Below are 21,350 nucleotides of genomic sequence, written 5' to 3'. Positions count from 1 at the left end.
TTTTTTTTTTTTTGCCAGTAATGTGAATATTGACGAAGCTTTGCTATATTTGAATGCTAATGCTGCAAAACGGAAACAGATAGAAATATACAATTTTCATTTCCTGATGAAAGAAGAGACTGTTTCGGTACGTTCCATGTTTTTTATAACAATACACACGATATTCTGTGGGCCTCTCAAAATCAGTCAAAATCCAGTAAAACGAAGGGGGTTGCTTCAGTCAAAATGGCTGCCAATTAATGAGTTAATCTATTCAAAAACATCTCTACTTTTATACGGTCATTCAAGATAAAATAACCGGTGAAAGTTGAACTTTACAGTTGATTAATATAATCGATTGTCGATTAATCGATTAAGTTGACAGCTCTAATGAGGAATCAAGGATAAATGTGAAATAAAGGATGTAACACAGGATGTGGTGTTGAATGAAGGCTTTATCGTGTACAGTAGAAGGAATGTCATGTACAGTTAACTCATTTGCTCCCAATAACGTGTAAATATGTTTTTTTAATGTTCTAAGTGTCCCGAAGACGTATTTATACGTTTTTTTGTTTGTTTTTTTATGCTAGAGCATATAGAAGGCTTTGATGCAGCCTCTCAACTGCATAGAACGGTTGCAGAAAGGGTAGTTATTACACAAACGGCCAGCAGGTGGCGGCAGAGCAAAGGAGATCAACCAGGGCCATGTAGAAAAAAAGCTCAATTACTTACAATTTTGAATAGATTTTTGAAAACTGATTAAACTTAGCTCTCTTCTAATGCTAATTGCTACAAAACGGAAACAGATAGAAACATACTTTTTTTTTCCCTGATGAAAGAAGACATTAATCTTTCTTTTGATAGGTTCCATGCTTTTATAGCAATTGAACACAATATTCTGTGGACCTTGCAAAATCAGTCAAAATCCAGTAAAACAGCCGGGAGCGAACGGGATTGCGAAATGTGAAAATGGCGGCGAGTGAATGAGTTAAGAATATTCTGCAATATGAAATAGACGTTAAAAAAAAAAGTTTCTAACGTGGAATAAAGGATGTTAAACAGGCAAAAGAATGAAATGTACACCATTTTGAAAAAACTTTAATAAGTGTGGACGAACTCCCCCTGGGTGCCTTTCCTTACAGGGTTCTTCTGTGCCCCGCCATGTTGTGGTTTGCGTGTGTCTGTGGGCACGATCATGAGGATTTTTCCTTTTCTTGTATTATGGACGTTTTCATTGTTCAGCACTTTGAGTTGCATTTGAATGTATGAAAGGTGCTGTATAAATAAAGTTTGATTGATTGATTGATTGATTGATAATATGGACTAAAGTCTGCAATGCCTCGCTACCAACGTGACGCGGCGCCCCAGTGTTTGACAGGCGTCTGCCGGGTCTCGGTTCGACTCCCTCGCTTGTGTGCTTTGTGAAAGGACGCCGATGCATTGGATGTGTCGCCGCTGGATGCTGTTTTGGGTCGGGGGGTCGGTTGAGGTCAGTGATGGTGTGAGGAGAGTCAAGAGTCGGAAAGGGGGACGCCACCCACAAGAAGCCTCGCTGTGTCGTCTTGCAAGAATGCTGCCTCTCAACTGTACATGAACACACAGCGTGTGTGTGTGTTTCAGACAAAAGATGATTAAATGGCGGCTTTGTAGTGTGCGTGTGTGTGCGAAGACCCGAAAGTATTCCGTGATTGCACAATTCGGAATGATATCAACATTTTGAGGGAAAAACGACACCTCAAATGGAATAAGCACACTAGACCAGTGGTCCCCAACCACCGGGACCGTGGACCGGTACTGGGCCGTGGGCCACTTTGGACCGGGCAGCACAGTTGAAAGAATTAAAAAAACAAAAACAAAAAAAAAACGTACTGTACTTCCGGTTAATTGCTTTCAAAACGTTTTATTTTGAAAAGTGAACGGATTCTCTGTTTACGACGGGCTATTGGCGCATGTCAAACAGACTGCGGAAAGGACGCGTTCCGTTTTCCGTACGGCGGCCGCACGGACTGCAATTCGCGTCTTGAAATCCGCAGCCCCCAGACCACAAGATCAGGTGAGGTTCACGCTGGAGAGTTGAGTTCACGTGATAACAACTGTGCATAGAGAGAGTCCAATTTGTAAACAATTGCCACGCTTGCCTGTTTTCACATCGATATGCTTTCTGAACATTATTTTTGGGACTATTTTCTACCATCAGTAAGTACGTTTTGTGTTTAAATCCTGTTATTTTGTCATGTTTACTTTATTCTGAGCTAATTTTTTGTCTTAAATGTCCGACTCACGTCATGCTATGTAGCTAGCTAGCTTCCCTCCCAAAAAAACAACAACTTCGCAAACGGTTTTATTTTAAAATATATCGGATTGACCTTGATGAGAGACGCACGACTTCCTGTCCAGCTAAAATAATTTCTTCAGCTTCATGAAAATCCACGTGTGGTGTCCGGGAAAAAAATAGAACGCTTGCAAAAAAAAAAAAAAGAAGAGCAATGATGATAAGACGTTGAATCGATAAGACTACCGAATGAACAATTCTGAGCTCTACGAAAAAAAAAAAAAAAAAAAAAAAAAAGAACGCTTGCGGAAACCTTCCGCATCCGTTTTGCAGCCGGTGTGAATTGGGCTTCAGAAGGCATTCTTTGTTATCGTATTGTTATCCCAAAAAAACAAACAAACAAACAAACAAACAAAAAAAAACGAGTTCGCAAACGGTTTTATTTTGAAATATACCAGATTTACATTGATGCGAGACACCCGACTTCCTGTTCGGCTCGTGTCATTTCTTCAGCTTCGTGAAAATCCGCAGAAAAAATTAGAACGTTTCCGAAAACGTTCCGCATCGCCGCATCCGTTCCGCACCACAGACGGACCAAACCGAATCTGGTGTGAATTGACACGTACACTAGATTGCGTTCTATCTTAGCGGCGGCTGTATAGAAAACGCACCGCATCCGTTCCACAGCCGGTGTGAATTGAGCTTAAGAAAGCATTCCTTGTTATCCCCAAAAAAATAGATAAATAAAAAAATAAAAAAATAAACGTGTTCGCAAACCGTTTTATTTGTATTTTTCCGTATCACCGCAGTCGTTCCGCACCGCACCACAGCTGGTGTGAACTGACATGTAGACTTGAATAAATTCAATTTTTACGGCATCCATACGGAATATGGAATAATATATGCAATGTAGATTCGAGGATATAATGTGGAATAAAGGAGCTTTTGTGGGGGGGGGAAGTCTGTTCCAAAAAATAGCGATGTGAAGATGTAAAGTATATTTTTAAAAAAATGCAATGTTGAATAGAAATTTGGAATGAAATGTATCAAAAAACCAAAACAAAAACATTCGCTTGCTACATTTTTGAAGTTCCAGGATTTTTTTTTGTTTTCCCATCAAACATTCCTCAACCCCTGCAAAGTCGCACGTCCTTCTGTCGTCCCTCACAAATGACCCCACAGGTCAATTTCTCCAAAAAGTTGTTTGTTCCGGAATCAAGTTGGCCCAACTTTGATCAAGCTGCCGTTGTTGATGACATCATCCTGGAGGCCTTCAAAATCTTCACTTCCTGTTAGCCGCCACCGGCCCTCCCGATTGGACGCCTTCTACGCACTCAGCAGGAACTGTGCAATGACGAGCGCATGATGTTCGGGGTGCTACGTGACCCCCCCCCATGCCTATTCTGAATGACTTCACCAGAGCAATGGAGGCATTGTGTCAGGAATCGGGCCGGATATGTGGCCTCCTCCACTGGCAGCTCGTGCACCAGCCACAGGCTCGTCCGACAAGCCGTGCGTGCGTGCGTGCGTGCGTGCGTGCTTGATGTTGTTTTTCTGGCCGAAACGTTCCCAAACGGACTTCTTGATCCATTAACTGCGAATGAGAATACCACTTTGCACACAAATGTCTTTTGGCTTTCAGAGACTTTTTTTTTTTTGGGGGGGGGTGTACGTACCCATGATAGGAACGCTTACCACATTTCATGTTGCTCAGTCTGATTTTGGTTTTGCTTTGGATTTTTTTTTTCTAATCCAGGAAATGCTATCAATAACAAATGTTTACAAGCAAAATGGCAGATTTCGTGTTCCTTTTACAGCAGCGGTCGCCAACCTTTTCACCACCGCAAGCTACACTTTTATATTACATATATATATTTATGTATTTATTTATTTATTTATTTATTTATTTACACTTTTCGTCATTTATTTAGTTATTTATTTATTTTTTGCAATGGAGAGCTCCAGCAATGGACGACTATCTTGGCCGGCGAGACTTCCTTGTTCGCCTAAGCTGCTCACTCGACCAATGGCGGGCGGTTTGCAACGGCGGAGTCCAACCCAAGACACGCTTAGGACCGCCTCCCCTCATTTGAATAACATTTCGACTTCACAGTATGGCCCAAAACTGCCAAAATTAAAAATAAACGACTAAATAAATGACTAAATAAATAAATAGATAGATAAATAAATAAATAAATAAATTACTCAACGTGAAAATAAAAACGGATATACAAAAATCAAATTTTTCGCTCTTTTTATTACCATTTATATATTTTTTGGCTATAATTTTCGAATGATTTTTTTTATATCCATTTTTACTTTCACTTTTAGTCATTTATTTATTTTGAATTTTGGCAGTTTTGGTCAGGGACGCACGATAATGCAATTTTCAACTGATACCGATGAACCAATATCTTAGAAGTGACAATGTCGATAACCGATAAGTAAGCCGATAAAAGTCGAACAAATGCATTGAAACATTGCATAAACTTTGCACAATATTTCAACGTATGTAAAGCACCATGAAGCTGAATTTTACTGATATGAGCCACAACAGATGGACCAAAGTGGCATGTCTCGAATTATTGCTGGATTTCTTTATTAGCTGGTTTATCTGTATGAAATCAAATCTGCCAATAATTATTGGCAGATTTCTCTATTATCTGGTTTATCTGTTTGACGTCAAATTGGTCGATAATTGCCGATAATTATCGGCCACCGATATTATCGTGCATCCCTAGTTTTGGTCCTCCATACATAGACATGTTGGAAACTTTCAAATTCAAAATCTGCCCGCGAGCGACTGGTAGCTTGCGCGAAGCCTGTTTTACAGCATAGCTTGAGACGTTTTTTGTTTTTTTTGTGGGTCTATTCATGATGAACATTTCTATAATATTTCATGTTGCTAAATGCTATGACTGTAGATTCAATAATGACTTTCAAACTTTGCCGACATGCTTTGAACAATTGCAGACACCTTTTTCAGACATTTTTTTTTTATGTGTCATACGTTTACCAAATTCATGCTGCTATGTGAAACTGTCAGGCGCCACACACCAAACCTTTTTTTTTTTTTTTTGCCAGAATAAACACGTGCAAAATGTTTCCGAGCATACGAAACCTCACCAACAGGCGAGGAAGCAATTCCGCCGCTCGCTCGCTCGCTCGCTCGGGCTGTAAAAATCGAACGGTCAACAACAGGATGGAGTAAAAAGTAAGCAATTGTTTGCTCGGGGCTTGGCGGGCAGATTTCCTCGGGGAAGAAAAGCCGGCACGCCGATGAAGACGCGAACGGCGCGCTGGCGTCCAGATGGTCCGGCAAAGACAAACGACAACGCAATCTTCTGGGTGAGCTCCACAAACGGCGCCATGGAAACGGCGGCCACATCAATTCTCATTAGCCAGCTCCACCTTGCATGTTTCAAGGAAAATATGTTTTTGTTTTTTTATGTGTTTAAACACTCGTTGGGTTCCCTTGGACTGCCCCATGGGACCAAGGACGGTTTATTAGCATTAGCTACACCACGAAATGCTAACAAGCAACAACTGTGAGGTCCAAAATGCATTTGAAATAAAATGAGGTTGCATATTTTCCCCTCATAACATTATTTTCATTCTCACATGGTTTCTTCTTAGTGTCATGATTCTTTTTATATTTTTTTTTGTAAAATTTGTATTTTCAATTAATATTTTTCACAATTAGCTTTTTTTTTATTTTTTTGATACTTTTGAAATAAAATGAGCTTGCATATTTTCCCCTCGTAACATTATTTACATTCTCACATTATTTCGTCTTAGAGTTATGATTCTTTTTCTATTTTTTTTTTTGTAAAATTTGTATTTGTAATATTTCTGAAGCTGAATCAACATATTTTGAAGTCTTTCTCATGAAATAACTTTATTCTTTAAAACTTTTTTTGGGATAAATGTTTTATTTGTTTTTTTATTTATTTAGATTTTCCTTTCTTTACAAAAAAAAGCTTTTTTTCTTACATTTTTTTTTTTTTTTTATTAAATCAAGTGCCTTTGTCCATAACATTAAATGCAAAAATAAAATTCATATTCTGAATTCCTCGTCCTCACAAATGGCATTTTGCCTCAGAATACTATGTGTTATTTTTAATGATTTTTTTAAAAAAAATGTATTAACAATTTGACAATTTTGGTTAACATAAAATACTCTTTCCATCAGATTTTTTTTTATCATTTGCTTTTTTCTCATAAAATGTTATCATTTGTCAGATTTTTTTCCGCAGAATATTCTGACGTCTGTTTCCGTATTTTTGTTCCATTGTATCTCAAAATATTAATAATTTTTACTTTTCAAATTGTTTGAAATTTTTTCAGATGCAATTTATTTTTATTTTTTTTGACTATTTTAAAATTTCATTCACAACACAGTGTGCATTCATTTTCCTCATAAATTATATTTCCCCTCAGACTATCGCAAGTTCCTTTCCCTAAAGAAATAAATATTTTTCACAAATTATTCTCCCAATACATTTGTATCACAATATTAATTAAAGGTTTTCATCTATTTTTTTCATATTTTTGTTCTCGATGAATTGGAGTATTTTTTTTCACGTTATATTTTTTTTCCTCAAAAAATCGGATTTTTTTTCTTTCTGTCGTTCTAATAATACAAGGTTTTTTTTTCCTGGCTACACCCCCCACCCCCAATGGCGTTTGGGGGCGTGGCGCTCTTGTTCAATCACCGGCGCAGACGTCCACGCCGAGCGAGACATTCCACGCAAGGCCATAGCTCAGCTTTAAACGCGGCGGGCCATCGACCCGCCGGCCCTGCTGTCGACTGTCCACCGTGAAGAAGAAAAAAAAAAAAAAAAAAATGATATCATTTGCGGCCGGCCGGCGCTCCTTTTGTAAGCTGACCCAGAAAAGCGCACGGGGGTCTCTTCATCTCCGCCGTGCCGGCTATCGATTTCCGCTGAGGCTAATGACTTTTTATGTGCGTAATATATGAGGCGGCGTCAGAGCCGTTTGCTCGCCGCCGCCCGCTTTCACGCCCGCCGTCGGGGGACTCGTACGGCTGAACGGAATATATACGTCGCGCCGCCGCCGCCGCCGCCTCTTGAGGCCACAACGTGGTTTAGCCAGCTCGCCTTTTATTTTAGCCCACGTCAGGGGAAAAAAAATAAAATAATGTGCGTCGTATTTTTACAGCCAATACGCTTAGTGGACACTTCATTAGGTACGCTTAGTCTAATGTGAGTGTCGGTTGTGTGCGCATATTGCACATACCACACAATCACACTGCATCCACTACTGCTCAGAAGATTAGTCAAGTCATGTCAAGTCAAAAACAGGCAAAAATTGCATTTATGTCTGTACTGTCTCAGCCTTGCTCGGACAGTCATCTTAAACATCACGACTCTGAAGACGCTGCTCTGGTCCACAGGTTTAATGATGGCAAAGAAGGTGAAACTGTAACAACAGTATAAACAATATCACTTTTCACTTCCAAGTCGATGTGAAAATAAAAACACCTTAAATGTACAGATGACTGTAAATTAATTACTTATAAACAAATGGACTACACAAAAACATGACCTCAATCACCACAATAATGGTGTCAGGCTAACACTAATAGCGAGTGCTAGCAAAACGTATTTATAAACGTCACCAAAAAAACATCCTTTCGAATAATAATGCCACAGAAATGTGGATAAACAACACGACAAAATTGTACATACCAACGATGTTACCAAAAGCGTTCGATGTGTGTGGATTGTACTGGATTGGAATGTTTATCACGTTTCTGTCACTGACGATGTAGCGCCTATACTTCCTGTTTTCGTCGACGCGATTTCCGGTTTGATGACGTCACTTCCTGTTTTGATCTACCGCTCTCTCTTTTTTTTCTTTTCTGAAATAAAGCGTTCTATAGTAAAATAATATACTTAACTATTTGTAGAATTAATAACGTTATTTTAGTCTACCTTAATGACTAACTTTAAATCACAAACAGAACAATGTCTCATATTAAGAGATGTCTTTTTCCCAGCAGGGAGAAAAAAAAACAAACATCAGCAGCTAATTAGCAATGCTAGGTTGTCTAGAGATAGACCGATAAGGTTTTTTTGGGCCCAATACCGATACCAATTATTAGTAGTGAAGGATGCCGATAACCGATATTTGGAGACGATATTCATTTTCACTAAAAAGGGACATCAAAATTTGAAAAAAATACAAACTCCAGCTCTTATCTTTTTTTATTTTTTTTATTTTTTTTTATTTTAAAGCACATGTTTATTGAGCAACTTTTAGGGTTAGTAAAATATTTTTAAGTTTTTTTTTTGTTTTTGTTTTTTCGAAATCTTAGTCAATAGACAAGTTCTGGGATCTCCCAGGCGCAGTAGCATGTTTTCAAAAGTTAAATAAAAACAAACAATTATTTTCTACAAAAAATAAGTCTTCCAAAATATCCAAAGTATTACATTTTTACTTATCTTAGTTTTAATTTCAATCAAAAACACAAGGTGCAGAGAGTTCCCAGGGTCGACAAAAATGAAAATAAAAACTTTTTTTTAAATTGACATTTAAATTAGTTCCCTGAAGTTAACACTTAAAAAAATAATAATAATAATAATAAAAAAGGATCTATTATCGGCCATATGATTCTTCAAAATGGCCGATGCCGATATTTCTCAAAATGCTGAATATCGGCGCCGATAATCGGCCCAGCCGATAATCGGCCTATCCCTAGTTGTAACAATCAGTCGGAAGAGCGTTTGATCGCATTTTGAATGGCCCGTGCATTGACTTTTGTCGGGATAGGGCGCCTACGTTGGGACAAATGACCTGCAGGCCGTCTGGCCATGTCCCCCGCAGTAACCCCTCCCCCCTCCCACCCCCCGGACTTGGATGCATGGATTTTCTTCTTCTGTGGTTGTCATTTGTCTCGTGGCTGCCCTGCTGAAACGCGACACGCTAATGACGCTCGCGCAGACGCAATTTGTGATGATGGTCTTACGCGCTTGTCGATAGTCGCGACAACGCCTTCAATCATTAGAAAACATCACCACAAACGTAACGACGACGCATGCTAGCATTTAAGCACCGGTTAGCTAACAGCACTGAATGATTGATCTCACTGGTCCATAAAAAAAAAAAATTTGATATCCAGCTTTATTTTGTGGATGATTGTCACTCTAGTAAAGCTATCGTTTGGCTGCTTCAAACCAAAATGGCTGACTTCAAGTGTGTCTTCAATTTGGGGCATGGGTTCTTGAGAGTTTTTCATGTGTCCGAGTTTGATAGACATGTTCACCAAATTTTGTGGCGAATGGTGAAACTGGTGACGGATGCTAATTGGTTCTCTCGCTTCCAACCTCTGGAATTGAGCCCTAAATGTTTGTTTCAAACCAAAATGGCCGACTTCCTGTTCAATTTGGGGCATGGGTCCTTGAGACTTTTTTTTTTTTTTGTAGATTCTGTCATGATCGTCAAGTCCTCCAATTTGATGTTGGTTGGTGAGCGGCTGACTTGGGTTTCGAACGTTTCAGGAAACTATTGAGATTTAAATGGGCAATTCAAATCAAAATAGTTGGCGAGTCTTATTCATTGATTTTGTCTTAACTTTTGATTCCTGAAATTGACCCCAAACTGTCTGCTTCAAATGAAAATGGACAACTTTCTATTGAAATTTTGGCAGGTGTCCTTGTTGTCGGGGTCTGACTTTGTCCAACTTTGCACAAGGTGCAGCTGAAAAGTTTCCCTTGCATGTTGTGTTGCAAGTGGACGATATGGCAATAATGCAGATTGTTGTATGCGATGTATGTACCCTCCACAGGCTTCAAATCCCAGTTGGAAACCCGAACTCGAAACCTTAACCCTATCTTGAAGGCATATTTTAAATATCCTAAGCTTCCCTTGAAACCCTACTTTGCTTCCTTATCCTGTCTTAAAGTGTGTGGATGAACTCCTCCTGGGTGGCTTTCCTCACAGGGTTCTTCTGTGCCCCGCTCGCCATGTTGTGCTTTGCTCGTGTGTCTATGGGTACGATCATGAAGATATGGGAGGGATGGCGTTTTCTTTTTATTGTATTAAGGATGTTTCAATTGTTCCGTTTTGAGTTGCATTTTGAATGTATGAAAGGGTGGTCAGAGGTGTCCAAACTACGGCCCGGGGGCCATTTTCGGCCCGCCGTCCATTTTTTTTGTGGCCCGTGACATATGCTAAAAATGACATTTGACTCAGTTCAAATCAAATAAACAAAACAAAAATGTTTGGAGATGGTCAAAGTAAGAAGGGAGGGTGTCGAAACATACAGGTGCTATTATTTACAAAATAACTAAAACTAAAATAAAAAAATAAAAACAATTTCGTTAACGAAACAAAATAAAAATAAAAATGCTTTTTAAAAAATGAAAACCAACTGAAATTACATTTTATGTTTATAAAACTTACTAAAACTATATAGCAAAAATGTCCATTTTAGCCTTTGGTGTGATTTTTAGTAGATTTATTTTGATATAAACTGGAATAACGACTTTTGAAAGTATGTCACACAGAATTGACGTAAGCTAGCAACAGCCAATAGAAAAGCACCTTCGGATGACATCACTCCTATGGTGTTTTTTAAATATTGCACACAAGTAATACACATTAAAAAAAGCTCAAACTAATACTGAAACTAAAACTAAACTAAAACTAAGCCTTTATTAAAGAACTAAAACTAATAAAAACTAACAGAACCACCCTGAAAACTAATAAAAATAACACATTAAAAATGACGTCGCGCCCATGGTGGTTTTTTAAATGTTGCGCACGAGTAATACACATTGAGAAAAAAAAAAAAAGCTAATACTGAACCTAACTAAACTAAAATTTAGCATTTATTAAATAACTAAAACTAATAAAAAAACTAACAGAACCACCTTGAAAAATAATTAAAACTAACTAAATTTAAAAAAGCAAAACTCAAAACAAAATAAAAACAAAAATGAAAAATTCCAAAACTATAATAATTATCCCTACTGCCATATTACAAATAAATTGGTTTATATGCTGTAGCATTTTTCGATATGCAAAAATATGCAAAAGCGCAAATAAATTATTTGTACAATTGTTCGGACTAAACACAATTTGTCTTCATAACATGATGTGGCCCCTGCGTCCTTCTGATTTTCTGCATGTGGCCCTCAAATGAAAAAAGTTTGCACACCCCTGTGCTACATAAATAAAGTTTGATTTGATTTGATTTCAAACCTCACCCTGGCCTACAGTACTTCAAAACCCTCACCTTTGTTTGAAACCCTACTCCGGAGTGCAAACGCTGGTGAAGAAGTTTGGGGGTAAAAATAGGTCACGTGACACCTGCAGGGGGGGGAAAGGTTAATAAAGGGGGAGTCATTCATACATGTGGGAAGGGGGAGTTCATGTTTTGTCCTGGCAGGCGGGGGTTCCCTAATAGAAAAATGAAAAGCATGTGTTTGTCCAGATAAAAAAGCACATGTGGAAGCAACCTCGGAAAAGCAAAACAGCCTTCTCCCTCCCGCCCCTCACCGAGCAACCACATTTACTACTACTTTCCTTACAAGTCAAAATACAAACAACAGAAGAAGCACTTCAGACGTCAATTTTACAGACATCATTAACACATTCACTGCCAGCCCAGCAAAAAAGAATTATTTGACGTCTTTTTCTGTCAATGGCAGTCAATGAGTTAACCTTCAACTGTCTTCAATTCCAACCAGAATTTCAAACTGTGCCACGAAAGCCTAAAAAAAAAAAAAAAAAAAAATTGAAACTATTTAAAAAAATAAAAAAATAAAAAAATTGAAACTATTAAAAAAAATATTTAAAAAAATAAAAAAAAAGAAACTCTTAAAAAAATTTAATAAAAAAAAAAAAAATGGAAACCTTAATATCTGGCTTCAAACTTCGAACGTCGGTCTTGAAGCCCAACCTTCTTGAAACCCTCCTTAGACCCCCTAATAGTTCATTCCATTCCAATAAACATACCAATAAACAGAAAAATAAAAAATAATCCATTTAAAAAATAATAATATGAATAATAAAAATACTGCAATTGGCTGGCAACCAGTTCAAGGCGTAACCCGCCCATTGCCCGAAGCTAGTTGGGATAGGCTCCAGCACCCCAGCAACCCTTGTGAGGAAAAGCAGCTCCGAAAATGGATGGATGGAAAAAAATAATATAAATACCAACAAATGAATAGAAATGGCTTAAAATAAAACATTGTTAAATTAACTTATCCATTTTATTTATTTATTTTTTTATTAAATGAGTCATTTGATTACTGAAAAATCATTAAATGTATAAAAAATAATAAATAAACAAATCCTATTAAATAATTAAAAGCTCAAACAAATAAGTCATGAACGCATATTAAAACAAAAATCAAATGGAAAAAGTCATTAAATAAATACAAAAAAAATTCCAAATTAAAATAATACAAACTTCTACTCAATAAAGAAAAACTAAATTGAGTATTTAAATGATTAAATTTAACAAAAATGAAATGCTTGAGAAATGTCATTCAGTAGACACATTGTTCTGTTTCCAGTGAGTATCAAAAGTCTACACACCCCTTTTCACATGTCAATTTCTGTGTTATATATTTTTATAAATAATGGTTATTTTAAAAAAAAAGGAAAAAAAATTCCACCATATGACCTGTAACGCAACTCAGTAAAATATGATTGCATCATAGTGACCTCAGCCACATAATTTATTATTATTATTTTCGGTATGGGTCATTGGTCCCATGAATGGTGGAAACCGTTTTGACATGATTCATATTGGGATCTTTGATTTTATTCCACAGAAACCGAGCGTTACATTATGGGTGTGTAGACTTTCTATAGCCGCCGTATAAGATAGCGAGCGCGCCGGGAGGAGGCGGACCGCGACCAGATGTTTGGGCAGGAGGTCAAAGGGCACCTACGCCCACTCGACCTTGCGCACCCGCGGCCGTGACGGAGGCGCGCTAATCGAATTTGGGCCGAGCGGCCCGTAAACGAGGTGATGGATTCTTTGGGGAAGGTCGCTTTTTTTTTTCTTTTTTTTTTTGTTTGTCGTGCGATCCGCCGAGGCGTCGTCACACGTCCGGCGGTCGCTCGAGTCGTCGCTTTCCTCCCCGCTGACCCGACAGCGTTTCCTCGACTCGTGAGGGAAACGAAATGAAATCCATCCAAATATGACGAACATCCCCTCCCCCAATTCATCCCCCGACACCAACGGAGACGTTTCTCATTTCCTACACTCAGTGCATCACTTTACACACACATGTCGGGTCTTCATTTCTTGTGGGGACATCTCATTGTCATCATACTAGTGCTGTCAAAGTTAAAGCGTTAACTAATTAATTAATCGCAAAATTATCGCATTAAATCATTGTATTACCGCAGATTAATCGCACTATTAATTTTGACCGCAGATGATCCTTTTTAGCCGACAGCGGATGGTAACGTTAAAAGTAGCCGTTCGAGTTTGAGCGATAAACAGAACTACATGCATTAACCCTTAAAATTTGGATGGTCTGTGGCGGGCAAACATTCTTAAAAAAAAATATATAGAAACTATGCCGACACTCTAAATGGTTCAGGAACAGCTTCAAAATTACATTGAATGCAACTTTTTTTTTTTTTTTTTTTTTAAAGCATTTTCGGCAAAATTGCTCGTATGATGAGGGGTTAAAGTAAAGCATTTAATAAATGTTTACATATGCCGTAGTTCATTTTTTTCCCCCCATTTTAAATGATGTAAATAATTAATTGACTAGAAAAAGCAGGATGAGCGTGTGCAGTGGATATTAATTTTTGAAGACATCCTCATAACATTAAATGTTGAAAAAATTAACACATAACTGGTGCGCTTCAAATTTATCTGGGAAAATATGTTGGGGGAAAAAAAAGCCTTTTTAAGTCAGTGATTAATCACAATTAATCAAAATTCTAAGACGTGATTAATGTGATTAAAAAATGTAATCGTTTGACAGCTCTACATCATACATTTCCTAACTAGTGTTGTTCCAATACCGTTTTTTTGGCCCCCGATACCGATACCCAGCTTTGCAGTATCGGCCGATACCGATACCACACCGATACCTAGGGGTGTTAAAAAAAATCGATTCGGCAATATATCGAGATATTACATCGCGCAATTCTCGAATCGGTTCAATTGGCGGCTGAATCGATTTTTTAACTTCCATTTTTAATGGGAAAATATTCAACAAAACGTCTTACTTCGGGTTAGGGTTCACACCTTAAGTAAATAAATAAGTAAATACAAATAAAAAGTAAATACCGTATTTTCCGCACTATAAGGCGCACCTTCAATGTATGACATATTTTAAAACTTTTTTTCATATATAATGCGCTACAGTAGAGGCTGGGGTTACGTTATGCATCCATTAGATGGTGCTGCGCTAAAGGGAATGTCAACAAAACAGTCAGATAGGTCAGTCAAACTTTATGAATAGATTACAAAGCAGCTTTCTGACAACTCCCAAAATGAATAAACAGCTGTTTTATTATTTTCTCTGAGCTAAAGTATTAGTATTAGCTAGCGATCCAAGATGGCGGCATCTTCTCCACATGCGCGTCACCGATAGCGTCTTGACAGCGAGACCTGTTGCGGCTCAATATTGATCCATATATAAGGTGCACCGGATTATAAGGTGCACAGTCAGATTTTGAAAAAATTGAAGGCTTTTAGGTGCGCTTTATAGTGCGGAAAATACGGTAATACATTTTCATCCAAATCTTATACTGTACAAGTTTACTGATTAGTATTTTCTAAATTGGAATTTAAAAAATTGCAACAATCGACTTGTAAATTTGTATCGGGATTAATCGGCATGGAATCGTGAGCTGTGAATCGCGATACGAATCGAATCGTCAGGTACGAGGCAATTCACACCCCTAGTGATCATCATCGTATCGTGAGCTTCATATCGTGATAGTATCGTATCGTGACTTTTGGATATTGTCACATCCCTACGTACCACCGTATCATTTTCAGACCATATCTTTCAGACCACCCCTAACTCTAAAACCAAGTCTTGACCCTCAAAAAGAGGTTTTGAACTTTCAAGTCGGTCCCCACAATTGTAGTTAAGCCTGGAAAAACACGTGTGTGGGCCCCACAATGTAGCAAAAACAAAGGCACACACACACACTTGGCCTGACACTGCCCAATTTTCTATCAGGAATCTCTTGAATGTGGGAGTGGGCCTGCTTGCAGATGTTGAAAAAATGTACACCCCCCCTCCCCCACTCCCACCCAAACAACTCTTGACCCGCGCCACACCCGGTCCCAAGCAAGCGGACCCGCCCTCTCCCCCCTCCCGGACCTGCAACTGTTCAGGCACGTGCACGCAAGATAAACGTGCACACGAAGGACACACATTCGAGCACACGCACACACACACACACACACACAATACGGGTGCGGATCATTGACAGCAAACAAATGAGCTGATGTAAAAAGATAAATAAAAATGCTGCGATTGTCAAGCGGATGAAATGCAAATGCGATGAAGTTTTGGGTCGACGGTGACGAGGACGAGCCGCCAGGGACACGTCAACGTAATCGAAATCATCAAGAAAATGAAAAGCCGCTCGCATTTTCACTCCCAACAATTTGGCGGATTTCATCTCAACATGAAAACGCGTTTCGGTGGATCTTCATCTGGCGGTGTAGCGCGGTGGTCCCCCCCAACCACCGGGCCGCGGACCCGCTACGGGGCCGCGACGGGCAGCACAGTTGAAAGAATTAAAAAAAAAAAAAAAAAAAAAAAAAAAAAAAAAAAAACTTACCTGTACTGTACTTTCCGGTTTCATTTTCACTGAAGCAGGCCACTTCGATCCCCGGGTGCTCCCAACTGATTTTGCAAGGCCCACAGAATATTGTGCTGTATTGCTATAAAAACATGGAACATACCAAAAGAAAGATTAGAGTCTCTTCTTTTCATCAGGAAAAAAAAGTATATTTCTATCTTTTTCCGTTTTGCAGCAATTAGCATTAGCACGTAGTTAAGTTTCATCATTATTCACAAATCAGTTTAAAACAGTGGAGAAAAGAGCTTGTTGCAACATGATCTCTTATATTTTTGTAATAACTACCATTCTGCTGCATTAAAGCCTTCTGTATGCTCTACCATAAAAAAATAAATAAATAAATAAAATAAAACAAAAACGTATAAATACGTCTTTGGGACCATGGCAATATTTAAAATAGAACATATTTATACGTTTTGTGGAGCAAATGAATTAATTGATTAACCAAGGCTTTTAAAATGTTTTATTTTGAAAAGTGACCGGATTCTCTCTGTTTACGACAGACGCGGCGCATTTTCCGTATGGCGGCCGCACCGTTGCGTGTCCAGAAATCTGCACCCGTCAGACCACAAGATGGCGAGTGGAGAGTTGAGTTCACGCGATAACAACCGGGTATATAGAGTCCTATTTTGGAAACAATAGCCACGCTTGCAACCCCCCTGCTGGGTTGCCAGTCCGCAAAAGTTGTGGACTTGTACGAACCGGTCCATGGCGGAAGAAAGGTTGAGGACCACCGGTGTCGCACGTCGCAGTGCCCCCTACATAAAAACAATAAATCGCAGACAAAGAGGTGGACAAAAAAAAAAAAAAAAAAAGACGACATCTCACTTCTCATTTACATCCGAGGCAAATTCATCAAAGTGAGAACACGGGCGAGTTTGTGGAACATCTCTGAATCATGACGGGGTCATAAATCTCCCGCCGGCTGCGCGCCGATTTATGACCATTTCTGACTCATTTTGCTGCACCTCGGTCGCGTCGCACCTTTTTATTATTTATCGAGACAAATGTTTTATTTGCACGATATTGTCCGCCCGCGCACACGTGAATCGATTGCTAGCTTGGAGGCAAATATTGAAACGCGACACGACGGCTTTGCCGCACTTACATGAAATTAGCGACAAATATGGAATTTCCTTCGTCATCATTAGGCCTCATTAATAATTGCGGCCGCGGAATATTGGCGCCGGCGAGCACCGGCCGCCATAGCACCTGGGAACGGCGGTCGGTCGTCATGGCGATCGGGAGGCGGCGGAGGGCTCGGTTTGGGCTTTTTAACGAGCTGGCGTCACGTTGCGCAATTAGCGGCCAGCTCGTTAGAAAGCAGACGCGGCAAACGGTTCAAAGCCTGACCCAAACGTGTGCGTGCGTGTAAACACGCATGGTGGGTGCATATGTGTGTGCGCGGCCCACGTCTCCATGGCAACCCTTTTCCCGGGCCGGCTGGACAAACAGCGGACGGCCGCGCGCGCAGGATGAAGTCAACGCAAGACAAATCCGGCGCGTTCTTATTAAAACGACTTGCTGGCGTTCCCCACGGACGCGCTTTTATTGTAAAGGTTATTAACTTCGTATTATGACAAACACTGTTACATATGTTCAATATAAAGATGACGACGCGGCTCGGGGGGCAGATGGCGGGCAGGCGGACATCTTGGTTCTATCTTTCATCTTTCGTCCGATTTAGCAAGAGCGGACGTCAAAATATTTTTTGAATATTTACTTTCATCTTGGCCCTAATCAATATCATCATTACAGTGGCAGCAAATAATGATTATTTTAATAATAATAATCGATTATTTTGTTGATTGATTTATAAAAACATGTTTTCATTGACATCCATGTGTTCAAATTCAGGAAATTTTTTCCAATTAGACACAGAAAATGCACTCATATTTTTTTTTTCTGATTCGGTTATTGATTCGGTCCGTTAAAATCGGCAAAAATTTGATTTGTAACATTGTAAATATACCACTAAAAAAGCTCAGGTTGCATTATCTGACCGGCGGCCACAGTCATAGTAAGACTACATTTCCCATGATTCTTTGATGTGAAAACAGGAAGTCGTTCTCGTTCTGGTCAACTGCTGCCACGGACGTACTGATGACTCGACTGTCAATGGCGTTGGGAGCAGTGAAGCCACCGGCGGCCATCTTACATTGCCACTCACGAAGGCCACCAACTTCTTTTCTTGTTTTTTATTTTATTTTATTTTTTTTTATTTATTGTATTATTATTTATGTAATAATCCGACAAACACACACTTCGCGATTTGTCTTAAACAGACAGTGAATTGATGGGATTGGCTGTGGCTAGACATGTGGGTAACAGGACTGACATGGAATCATCTGATTGGCTGTTGACCAGAAAAAAAAAAAGAGATGAAAGATTGCTGACATCACATAGCTTAAAACCAGTTGAAACTAGACGCCGATGACATCAGTTCAAAACAGACACTTGACCTCACGGTCATGACCCAAACTTAACCCTGGCGTGACCCAGTATGACAAAAAAAAATAGCTGGCCACCTTCTGCTCTAAAGGACATCCGACTTAGCGATGTTGTACATCCGTGTTTGGCTAGCATTGCTAGTTAGGAAGGACGTCTGTCTTTGTCCCATCCAGCTAACTTCCATTTTGTCTCCATGTCCCATTTAACTCATTCACTGCCAATGACAACTATAGACGTCAAAAATCCAAGCAAACAGCCAGTGTTAATTTTGAAAAAAAATAATAATAATAAAATAAAATAAAATTTAAATTTTAATAATAACAAAAAAAAAATTTAGTTTTAGTTATAGTCTTCTGACTAAATTTCATTAAAGCATGAGCCATAACTCAGTCACCTGATTGTATTTTAGTTTTAAGAGCAATTTTAGTCGACTAAAATGGACTTTTGGAGGCCGAGACCCAGTATGTGGTCTCAGTAAGACCAAGACCGATCACAAGAACGTGTTGTAGGGTAACAGGAATCCGTTCTACGCACGAGGGTAAGCACTTAGCAATGAAATTGTTGTCATCGTTGTTATTAACTCATTCACTGGCAGCCATTTTCACATTTCGCAGTTCCGTTCGCTCCCGGCTGTTTTACAGGATTTTGACTGATTTTGCAAGGCCCACAGAATATTGTGTTCGATTGCTATAAAAGCATGGAAAGATGGAAAAAAAAAAAGTATGTTTCTATCTCTTTCTGTTTTGCAGAAATTAGCATTAGAAGAGAGCTAAGTTTTATCAGTTTTCACAAATCTATTTAAAATTGTAAGTAATTGAGCTTTTTTTCCCCACATGGCCCTGGTTGATCTCCTTTGCTCTGCTGCCACCTGCTGGCCGTTTGTGTAATAACTACCATTTCTGCAACCGTTCTTTGCAGTTGAGAGGCTGCATCAAAGCTGTATGCTCTAGCATAAAAAAAAAAAACAACAACAAAAAAAAACGTATAAATACGTCTTTGGGACACTTAGAACATTAAAAAAACGTATTTACACGTTATTGGGAGCAAATGAGTTAATAACAACAATGATTAATAACTATGAATGAAAACAATGAATAACTCAAACTAAATTCAAATTTCTTGTCAAAATTTGCACTGGCTGTTTGCTTGGATTTTTGACGTCTATCGTCGTCATTGGCAGCGAATGCGTGAACTGCATCTTTTTACACTAAACATCCATATTTGATTGTGTACAAGCGACTGTTAACCGTCGTCAAACGTCCCACAAGATTTCCCGACATCCTTCCCTTCCCCGGGGCGGAACAGAAAACGTCCTCAAAGTTGCCGTCAAACTTTTTTTTTTTTTGAAGCGGTTAAAAAGTCAGCGTGTCGTTGCTGACTTGCCGTCGGCCGTAAACGACGGCGCGGCGGCGTCTATACGTTTTCCACGCCATAAGCATCATATAACAGAGGGGAGGCGTTTTAAGTCACCTCCTGCGATTGCGCTTTACGACGGCGCGGGAAAGCGTCCGACGTTGGCAAAACGGGCACGACGAAGCAATTTGGTGGCGCACCCCCACCCCCCCCACCCCTTCTCCCCCGCACCCATAAACAATCAGCCGGGGTAATGGAGGCCATAATGCTAATCTTTACGGCCCACCACGACCCCCAACGCTGATTTAATTAGCTTTTTTTTTTTTTTTTTTTTTTTTTCTCTCCCCACTTTCCATCCCGCCGCTTCCCCGCTGGCTGTCTCTCAGCTGCCCTATCCGGCTTTAACGAGCTTTTTGAGGCAATTTAGCTCCAGCGCCGCTAAAATTGTCACGCGAGAGACGCTCACCTGCAACCTAAACAGAAAAGACGTTCACACGCCAAAAACAGACGGCGGCTAATATATCCGATTACATCGCCGGCAAAAAAATCCAAATTTGACTCATTCTTGATGTTCTCTGATCGAAAAAAGCAAACGAGTACGACGGAATTAAATATGTTTGGGCGAGTACCGATACCAGGTATCGATATGGGGCCGATACCAGCCCTTTTTTTCAAGTACTCGAGTACTGGTGACGCAGACGAGTACAAGTGAGCGACGGCAGACGTGAAGTGAGTCCTCCTTGCCTGTAAGTGGCGCTAGCTAGCTTGCAGCAGTTTTTCACCAAAACTTCACCGCTTTGGAAATGCTTCAAAGTTGTCAATCTTAAACTAAAAGAGCATTTTTGTGTTTTATTTTCAGACTATTGAAGAGTGACTGTGCTGTTTTTTTTTCTTTGTCAAAATTAAAGGAAATCTATTTGTTTAAAAATATCTTTTAGTGATTTTTTTTTAATTTGTCAAAATGTACTACTGGTATCGGCAGTTGGTATCGGTATCGGTATCGGTATCTGAAAAAAAAAGTGGTCTGGAACATGCCTATAATTCAGGGGTGTCCAAGCTTTTTCGTTTGAGGGCCACATGCAGAAAATCAGGAAGGACGCAAGCGCCACATCATGTTATGAAGAGAAATTGTGTTTAGTCCTAAAAATTGTACAAATCATTTATTTGTGCTTTTGCATATTTAGAAAAATGCTACAGTATAAAAAACTATTTATTTGTAATATGGCAGTAGGGTTATTAAAATTTTGGAATTTTTCATTTTAGTTAGTTTTTATTAGTTTGGTAAAGTTCTTTTAAAAAATGCTTAGTTTTAGTTAATTTGCTAGTTTCAGTATTAGTATTAGTTTTTTTTAATGTGTATTATTTACGCGCAATATTTAAAAAAACAGCATGGGAGCAACGTTATCTTTTGGTGCTTTTCTATTGGCTGCTGCTAGATGACATCACTTCTGTGTGACATACTTTCAAATGT

The 21,350-nt window shown here is 39.1% G+C and overlaps 1 protein-coding gene across 2 annotated transcripts in view; it reads right to left on the bottom strand.

Moving 5' to 3' along the window:
* LOC144013547 (uncharacterized) overlaps positions 1–21,350 on the bottom strand; it is a 219,659-nt gene that overhangs the window by 55,880 nt on the left and 142,429 nt on the right. The window contains exons 6-7 of one of the 2 annotated variants that reach the window (XR_013282281.1): positions 16,055–16,157; positions 3,733–3,845 (exon numbers count right to left, since the gene is read on the bottom strand). Coding sequence is in view for 1 of the 2 variants with exons in the window: in XM_077512563.1 (XP_077368689.1) it covers positions 16,055–16,157 (103 nt within the window). In the remaining variant the exon portion in view is untranslated. Of the gene's footprint in view, positions 1–3,732; positions 3,846–16,054; positions 16,158–21,350 lie in introns of those variants that run through there. The other variant, XM_077512563.1, reaches the window with a different exon arrangement.

Source organism: Festucalex cinctus, chromosome 1 (assembly GCF_051991245.1).
Source record: "Festucalex cinctus isolate MCC-2025b chromosome 1, RoL_Fcin_1.0, whole genome shotgun sequence".
In the NCBI taxonomy this organism is placed as follows: domain Eukaryota; kingdom Metazoa; phylum Chordata; class Actinopteri; order Syngnathiformes; family Syngnathidae; genus Festucalex; species Festucalex cinctus.
The sequence above is the reverse complement of the archived record's forward strand: the minus strand, read 5'-3'. Positions and strand labels throughout refer to the sequence as shown.